General features: G+C 44.0%; 1 protein-coding gene across 12 annotated transcripts in view; it reads right to left on the bottom strand.

Annotated features, from left to right (window-relative positions):
• Nucleotides 1-9,535, bottom strand: part of SLC6A6 (solute carrier family 6 member 6) — a 121,300-nt gene that overhangs the window by 8,542 nt on the left and 103,223 nt on the right. For all 12 annotated transcript variants that reach the window (XM_055708182.1, XM_055708183.1, XM_055708188.1 and 9 more), the window contains 5 exons: nt 5,868-5,980; nt 3,106-3,243; nt 1,938-2,040; nt 888-988; nt 23-193 (listed from right to left, as the gene is read on the bottom strand). In XM_055708182.1, coding sequence (XP_055564157.1) covers nt 23-193; nt 888-988; nt 1,938-2,040; nt 3,106-3,243; nt 5,868-5,980 — 626 coding nt within the window. The remainder of the gene's footprint in view (nt 1-22; nt 194-887; nt 989-1,937; nt 2,041-3,105; nt 3,244-5,867; nt 5,981-9,535) is intronic.

Here is a 9,535-nt window from a genome sequence, read left to right as displayed (position 1 = left end):
CCAGCCAACCAGTTGCTCTTACCTCAATGAGCGACCCATCTGACTGTATGATGCGGATGACCATCACCATAGGGATGCAGATCATGGAGGAAAGGGCGAGAACCCAGCCCAGGCCAATTGCCCAGTCTGGGTACGTGTAGACCTTGTTGTAGGTCAGTGGTTTGTACTTGGCCAAAGAAAAGATAAAGCACCCCTGTGGATGAGAAAAGAAAACAGAGTGAGGCTCAAAAAACGCTGAAAGCTGTAGGGCTCTGGTGTTACCACTGGCCCTAAGGAAGAGAGGCACTGAAAGGCAGAGCTGATGATACCGTATGTATTTTAAACCAATGGGGGAATTAGTCTTCAATTTAAATTATTGAAAAAGCATCTGCATCTGCTTATAGCATCTGCTGCTTGACAACAGTGTTAAGCGATGGTGCTGAACAGCTGCAGTACACTGCCTCTTCTTTTTGAGGGCTCAAATATTCGGTGTACGTTGCAAGGAGCTTACCGAGATGTTCTTCCCAGCCAATTAAATACTTCACGCTGAGTGCCTGTCTCAGACTGCTAAAGTCTTTTCGTTAAAATGGCCTAGTAGTCCTATTACTTAAAGTAGCGACTGCTCTTTGGAGAGCGAGTTTTCTGTGCCATGAATGTAATATTTTGCCAATCCTAAGAAAAATCCACTTAAATGTTGCCAATTGCAGTTTGCACAGGCAAAGTGGAGAGCTGTCATGTGAACAGCTAACATCTGAGAACATAATGCCTTTTGAGGGGTTTGTTCAAGCCTTCAGCATCTCTTTGCAAATTGCTCTCTGAATGCAACAGCCTGCACTTGAAGAGAAGTGGTGAGAGGTGGCCCCGAGCAGCCGCGTGGAAGAATTGAAAGGGCACGGGTCAGTACTCACCACGCAAAGAACTGGAGTGATCACAATCCAGCTCCATTTCATCCAGGGACCAGGTCTGTATCCAATCATATCCTCAATGGCATCATAAATATTATCAGCGCCTGTAACAGACAGTGAGCGCATTTTTAAGGACTGAGCATATAAAAGCCACGTAAGGACTGTAGGATTACAGCCTCTTTCCTACCCCCACACCCCAATGGGTATTTAAAGGGAAGATGAGGGTGTCAGATGTGTTGCTGAAATGCTTCCCATAGCTGTGAAGTTCAAGATAATTTTCTCCTTGAGAAAGGCTGGGGGACTCTCTCATCCTATGCATCCCCCATTATTCGGATGCGGGAGGGCAACGCCGAGCCCTCCTGCCCCCGTCACGTGCCCACTCCTCTCCCCAGACTTTCACTGAACTTGCCGGAAGGATCACCCTGGGAAGGACATGACAGCAAATGGTACCCCCTGCTTCTACAGAAATCTGACTGATGCAAAATGAAGGCTTTGTTTTGCTTTTCTAAGGACACGGAGTACACGAAGAATCAGGGAAATAACCAGTCCCAAGCAGCAAACATCTTCTGATGGTTCCTCAGCTACCGTCTCGGGCAGCTACAGAGGCTACTGTCAGTCCCTGGTACTCGGCATTGCCTGAAAATAACGGGACAGAATAAACTTTCCCGTCAGCTTTCTTTTTGTATTTTCTGTTTGATCGGCTTGCCCCCTGAGGACATTGCAGCGCTGAAAAGAAATGCGCTGAGAGACAAACAGAAATTTTCACGGCTGGCCAAACTTTCAACTCTCATCTCTAAACTTAACACATGTAAATGCTTAATTGTGCCTTTATTAATTACCAATGGAAAAATACTCATTTTTGTGTGGAAAAACACTGCAGGCTGGCTTCATCCCAGATGCATACTTGTCTCCCAGAGGTCAGTGCAAATTTATATTAATGGCATGTGTCTGTTGCTGGGAAGAAGATTCTGGGATGGCTGATGATTAAATGTTTGGCTAGCAAAATTGTCACTGACTCATCAAAAGGTATTAGATGAAAGGATTCTCACTTACCATAAACCCAGGCTACAGCAATACATTCAAAGAATGCAACCCACAAAAGGCATACACCACTAGCTGCATAGTAGTCAAAGAGTTGAAAAACATACATGCCACCCTGTAAAAAAGAGACACAATGGATTACGATCCAACAGGGAAAAAACCTGAACATTTCAGACCCAGCTTCCAGTAACCAACATATCTGAATGATCGTTGTCTAACAAGAAGAAATACCAAGCAAGTAGGTAAGGTAAATATTTGGCATTGCCTTCCCCAGGGAATACACATGTTTACTACAGGAAGCATTCCAAACAAGATAAGGATTAAACAAAATTAAGCCACTTAGTATAATCTTCTGAGACACTTATATCTTTCCTCTTTAAAAGTATTTTAGGATGGGCATTTACAGAAACAAATGATGTAAGGAAGTAACAGGTCACCTAACGTTAACACCTCCAAATACTAAACATGGAAGTCGGTTCATCAGGAGGGTCTTCATTTATAAATTGAGTGGAAGGACTTTTTTGTAAGAATAGTTCATTTTTTTCTTTCTAATCTCTTGACTTATACTACTATGTTAGAGTCTTGGCTCTCACTACAGTGGAACTGTATATACCCGCACTTTTACTTGAAATGCTGTGTTTGTTGGGCACCTCCGTTACAGGTGCTATTTTAACTTCCCAATCGTGCTCTTCCAGTTGTTTTTAAAATCTGGCTTGGATTTTAGTTTGGAGATAAATATCACAGCAGTGCAGCCACTGGAACATATTCCCATCTTGTTTACACTAGAATAAATCCAGTGGTATTTAATCGAGTCAAGTCTATGTAACTAAGATAAAAATCTTTCCCTGCATGCACTGGATGGATTCTTAATCTGCTCTGCTGAAGGTTCCCAATGTGTTTCATCATTTAGAGCCAGATGTTAATATTCATACTCATGTTGATTAGTACCTGAGATCAGATTGAATTTAATGAGATTTTATGTCTCTGTTCCTCTGACTGAAAAGGAAGGAGTATACAGCGCCCTTTCAAAATGCTTTCAGATCTAGGGATGAAAGATACTCTGTAGATCTAAGGAGCACTGCTCCTCTGAGTGGCTAATCCCATGCACTCTCATTCATAGCTAAAACTGGTCTGAAAACTGGCTAAAAAGTAGGCAATTTCCAGCACCAGTGCTACTCACCTCAGTCACCATAGTTAGTCCCAGAAGATAGCTAAGGAAACATACTATAGCGATGAAGATTTCCCGTCGGTAACCCTTCCTTAGGAAGGATGGGTGCAGATCAACTAATGACGTGATCTGTCCTTCAACTTCAACAAACTAAAGGGGAAGAACAACAACAAAGAAACGTGACTTGAAAATTACCCACCATGTATTTTATCCAGGCTCATACTTCAACACCCTATCTTAGTCTGTGGCAAAATGCTGCTCTGAGTAAGTAAATCAAAGCCATTCCTCTGTAACCCAGAGGTGGAAGCGTGGGGGTAATTTTCAGGTTGGAACAAGCTTTCGGAATTGCTGTTCATTTCCTAGCAGCCTTACAAACTACCAAAGGGGCTCTGTAAATGCAAGCCACAAGGATAAAGGAAGTTAATTTGATGACAGGAAGGCACTTATGTGGCTTTTATGTTGTAGCTGTTCCAGACGAATACAAGATATACGCTAGAAAAGAGGCAGAGAGAAACCCCTCCAAAAAAGCATGAGCTAGAAGATTACCCCCCAGCCTTTTTTTGATGTGCCAGAAAACCTCACAGGTACTAGTTAGGTTAATGCCACAATTGGATATAATTCTACTCGTGGGCTTGCTAGTCAAAATCTAGCCAAGGGAAAGCAAGCTTTGATGTGAAACAGCAGCTCGTCTTGCCTGAACTTGTCTTTTCTGAACCTGTGAGCAGAGTACCGCTGGCTGAGGCTCTGGGGTACTTCTGCCCCATACGAAGATTTGGTAAGCTATTTGCATGTGTAAACCAAAAACGAAGCTCTGAATAGATAAGCTGAAAAGATCTTACTTTATCTAGCTTCACGATAACTGTATTTGTACTTACTTGCCATTGGAAAACTACATGTAAGATATGTAACTTGAGTTAATCAAATAACCCAGACTGGGTTTGAATACAAGTTTAAAGTTAATTGGAAACCAGATGCATTTCACCCATTGAGAAAAGCAACTCCTGAACTCCCCCCAGGCAAATCCAAAGAAAGGTTTATTCAGCCTGGCAAGGTACGTAAGCACCAAGTTCACTGAAGACATGAGGATACCATGGAGAACCAAGGCTCCCTTTGTAGAAATGATCTTCATTTCAAGTGGCTACATCATCTTGCAACTAATGAGCTACCACAGGGGGTCTATGAAATAGCATTACCTCAAGGAAAGCCGCCTTTTCCTAGCCAGTCTCTGTCCTGCTCTTACAGTGTGCCCACAAGTGCCCTGTAACAACTCTCCCCCCTCTGACCACAAGCTGGAGCTCCGCTTTGGATTGTGCTGCCTCCTGTCTTGTTACTTTGACTTCTGTAAAACTGGTTTTCTTTAAATGCAACCCTTTCCTTTGGGCTGATTTGATCTTAAACTGCACCAGCATTCCAGAAACCTGTTTGACTGCACTCCAAAAAAACAGAGGGGTGGAGGAGAGAAATTAAGCACTCCAATTAGTTTTAATCACGCTACGCAGTGAGGAGCTTTCTAAAATTACTAGACAGCTTCCAATTTGCATAAGCACAGGGTTGTTGAACCCCAGCATCGGGCACTTCTACATTTACTTTGGAGCGATCGAAAGTTGCTCACTAGAGTTCAAAGACTAAACCGTAAAAAGCAATTTAGGGCAAACGGAATATAAAAATGTAAGAGATGAAGTACACAACAACGGGGTAAAAATCCATTCACAGTTCTCTCCTCATACAAGATAGCGTTTAGGCTAAGTGACCATTTAATCCTTACCAATTTATTTGTTTTTATATAAACTTAGTGACTTTCCACTTGAGTGCAGAAAGCTGCCTGTTGCCCTGAAAACTTCAGCAATTTTGAATGTGTAGTTACTGCATAATCCCTGGTCACCCATGTTTCCTTGTAAGTGGACTATCTAGAAATGATTTACAGGTTCTTTGGCAGTATTTAGTCCAGCATTCCTATAAGCAACCACTAGGAAAAAATAATCTAACTTCTTGGACCGCAGTTTTTGAGTTTTTCATGCTCACTAATTAATGGCAACGTGTGCTATATATTTAGTACAGCTGGAACCTGAGACGCTCTCTGGCCTGTTTGGAGGTGCTGAATGACGTGAATGACTGAATGCTGGTGACGTGCAGTCAGCAGGATCCCACATTGCTTGGCACCTCCGAGCCCAAGGCCACCAACAAAGGCTGCGGCTTTGTCCTCTTGACTTTGCATGAAGCCACCCTCGATATACTGTAGAAAACATTTTGTGCTTTTGGTGCCTCATGATGGCTTCACTTTTCTTTTTTGGCACTTTGTAACTATCAAAGCCTGCGTTCCTAGTGGTTATTAATTCTTATAGAGTGTTTTAATGATGGTGTATACACACTGCAGGTGATCGCAATGGCAGAAAGTACTCTGCAGAACGGATTGCTGCAGTCTTTTATGTTTTAAAATGATTAAGCTCTTCCCCAAAGTAGGAAAATACTGCATCGCAGCAACCAAAACAGCAGTATTTTGTGGCCAGACTGAAAGTCATATTTAGGTTAGGGAGGACTGTCCTAGTCTTGGCTCCATTAGCTCCTGATGACAATGTCTTACTGAGCAACATCATACCGCAAACCCACAGTCACCAGGGATCAGGTGCAGCCCCCGCCCTAAAAAGCAACCCAGATGAATTCTTTTTAAGCAGCATTAGAGGTATTCTCTTCTTAACTCTTGCCTGTAAAAGCACCTTTTCTCAGTCAGCAGTGCCGATACAATAAGCCACGTATCTCCCACCCATCGTACTAACCTGGCTATCCAGTCCAAGCAACAGAAGCATAATAAAAAAAAGGATTGCCCAAAAGGTGGGCAGCGGCATCATGGACACAGCTTTTGGGTAGGCGATGAAGGCCAGGCCTGGACCTAGAGAAAGAGAAAATAGGAAAGGGGGAAGGGAAGGGAAGAGAAATAGTAAGTACCAGCTCTTTGGTAAAGGTAGCCACACTCAAATGCAGGAATGCCTGGTTCCGTTCAGATAAATCCAAACGCGGCTGGAAATACCAGAAGTGAAACAGTTTGGCTCTTTTATCTGAAATCGAAGCACGCATGACTACAGCAGAAACCACAGGCAAACCCCCGAGGCCATTGCTAACAGATCACCAGTTTTAACATCTGTCTCAAACATGCCAATAATGGAGGTGGTCTAACGCCTGCCTTGCATGGACACAGTACTGGGGGCTGGGGGGAGAAGGGGTGACCCAGGGGAATGGCAGAATCCCACTGCTAGCCCACATGGCCACGATGAAGATGATGATGATGAAACTCTGTTGCATGCAGGGAAGGGGACTCGGAGTGCTCCAAACATTCCCCGGGATCCTCACTAATGCAACCATTACCTCCCTCTGTATGCAACCTCCAAACCCAGCATGCTTTTCTAGAGCAAGGTTTGCACTCCAGGAGTCTGCTCCTTCAGTTCTGCAAACCCTCAGTGCTGCACTGATCAGGCTACCCCTAGTTATATCATCTGTGGTCCCTGAAAAAAATGCCTCCTGCTGTTAGGAACTGTGTAAAATCGCTTCCCCACGCTGTCACATCATCTGCCCCTATCAGGCAGCCTACACAGACCTGCCACAGTGACACTGAACATGACCAACACCAGCCCCAGCTGCAGGATGGATTGCAACAGTCTGGGAGCATCAGTGGGGCTGGGACTAATTACCCGGCTCGTCTGCTCTGGAAACCAAAGCCTTGTGTGTGAGTGCTCGTCACTACACTGGGTCTTTTCCGCACCGTGGACCAGACGGCATCTCACCCATACCCACGCCCCGAGCACACGCGCGGTGCTCTCGCATGCTGATCTCCAAAGGTGCTCTCACCTGCAGCCAGGTGCTACCAGCTATCACTTATGAGAGCTTTTGTTGAGAGAGAAAGAGCCCTCTCCAAGTGGGAGACAGGAACACTGGCAATCTGGCATTTATGGCAGGCTCTCAGAGTGGCCACAGAAATTTGGTGAAGCCAACAAAAAAATTCTGAGGGCAGATTTAAAATCAGATTAAAACCAGGAATGCCTGGCTGGTCTGCTTGTTTGCTTTAAGGAGCCTTGAAAACTGGCATTTTCCAGGGTTTAGAAGTGGATTCATGTAATTTTCAGTGGGAAAAGGAATTTTTTAAAACTGCTGCAGTGTGGGGATGGAAATCTTATCTCTGATCTGTACAGAAAAATCTCTAACGCTGCTCTTCCTACCTCCCACTTTTCCTTTCCAACAAGAAAGATGGAAAAAGAAGCAAGAGAAAGAGGTAAAAAAAAGATGACTTTTTTTTCAAACTAAAGAAAACTTTAAGTCACTGAAAATATTTGAACAGAAATAAATACAAATTAGCCAACAATCGAGCAACTAATTTTATTTAAAATGAAACACAACTAAGATTTTATACGACAGAAGGTACCAAAAAAATTGGTGAATGTCTCAAATTTTGGGGGCTTTGCTTTCTTCCCCTTAATTCAGTGAATACAGTAGATCATCCCTGAGGGAGAACTGCTACCAGATGGCATTTGCAGCTGATCTGTTCAAATTGATGAGACAGATGTAAAACTGCTCTCCTCAAAACTTGCTGCAATTCTGTATGCTTTGGCCTGTGAACCTGTCCTTGCACTGTGATACCATCAAACACCAAGTGTCCTAAGCCCTGCGCTGGCTTTGATTTTCCTTTGAAACTAAGTGTTGAAATATAAAGAGATAAGTCCATGTGAAAGAAAATGTTCCTGGCATCCCTGCGACTGAATGTAAATAATCTAAAAATCATATTTAATTTGAAACGCTGTCGCTCTGGAGGGTGTTCTGCCAAAGTGCAGCACTTGTGGCTGCTACTCAGAGCTAAGGAGGACTGCCCCAGCCCCAGCCCCAGCCCCAGCCCAGCCCAGCCCAGCCCCCATGCTGGCCATTTGATGCGCAGGCATCAGGAATCCTAAGGCACTATAGTCAGGCCTGCTTAAGCCGAATTTGTTGCAAATGGGATTTTTTTTTTTAAAAAAAAGGCAAATCTTGTGCTGTTTTAACTTTGCTACAAATTGCACGGGCAGTAAAGTATTTCTTCCAGACAGGGCTCGCTATAGCTTTGCTGAGCCTCCGCTGCTTTCCTTTCTCCCTTTAGAAGTATTTCTGAAAAAAATCAAGCGCTATTTATTAAAAATCTGCTTTCACTGACAAGTTAGAGGGGTCTAATTTAGCTGTTGTGTAAACCTATTAAAGCCAGTGAAGGCCAGCAGCAACCAGTGCTTGGAGCGGGAGCCACCCCTCGCTGACAACTGTCCCCTGGGCACGTTGCACCAAGGCTGAATTTGGCATGGCTAAAAAATGTGGCCATGAGGTTCTGCTGTCAGCAATTTTGTTGACGTTCCCCTGGCTTGCAGGAGGGCAAACAAGGAAACAACTGGTGTCACGCATAGGGCAGGAAGGATTTAACTCACTGGGCAGAGGCAGGGGGAGCAGGAGGTCCTGGCCCCCTGGACAATGTCCTCTGCCCAGTGCTATGGCCAAGCGGCAGTGCCTCTGCTCACCTCTTTCCTGACCCAGGGGAACAGTTTGGACCTTGTATCGTAAGAACCCAAAAAACGCAAGGCCAAAAACCGAGAGGCTGAAGCACCTGCTGAATGCCTCTGTGCTGAGAAGGCAGCAGCAGGGCAGCAGCAAGGGCTCCCCCCACGGCTCCCCAGGGGTCCTGGGATGCTCATCCCAGGGGGACCAAGCGGTCGCCAGTGGCTCTGTGCTTGACCTCTGCTGAGAAATGCGGTGAGGCAACCCATGGGAAGTGGTTTCAGTAATTTTGGATAATTCTGGTAATGTTGCTGTCATATAAAAAAGTCCCTTAGGATTTAGCCAAAGACCAGCCAGTGATGATGGGCAACCCAGGGAACAGTGGGATGGTTGCAATCTGTGGCCATTAGTGACTAGGGCTGAACTGAAGGAAAGGAGAAAACCTGAAGGAATTGACAACAAAATACACAAGAAATGGAAAGCCTAGTTCAGAAGCTAGTCAGCGCCCTTGCTGTCCCTATAATAAGCTATAAAATCCCTCCTTTAAAAAATGCTTTTTGAGCTGTTGAAAAAATGCTGTGTAAACACTGTTATTTAATTTGTATTTAAACATTACTTAATAATCCAGTGTTATTACAGAATTGTCTAATTCTAAAAATGTCAAGCAACAGGAATATAGCTGCCTGTTTATCAGAGATTTAATAATAAAAATCAGAATAAATATTGACCAGATAAAAACCTACTGTGGAAATACTTAAAAATGCTACTCTTGGAAATGATCCAGCTACATATTTAAAAAAAAAGGGGGCTATCTAGGATTCACTCAATAGGATTATTCCCTCAGTTCCTGTTTTCAAACAAAACAATCAACCTCTGATCAAAATAAGCATTATGGCCAAGACCGTTAACCAAGTGTACTTGCGAGAGGTATGCCAATTGCAAC

The sequence above is a fragment of the Falco cherrug genome, chromosome 4 (genome assembly GCF_023634085.1).
Source record: "Falco cherrug isolate bFalChe1 chromosome 4, bFalChe1.pri, whole genome shotgun sequence".
NCBI classification, from domain to species: Eukaryota; Metazoa; Chordata; class Aves; order Falconiformes; family Falconidae; genus Falco; species Falco cherrug.
Note: the sequence above shows the minus strand (reverse complement) of the source record. Positions and strands in the feature narration are given on the sequence as shown.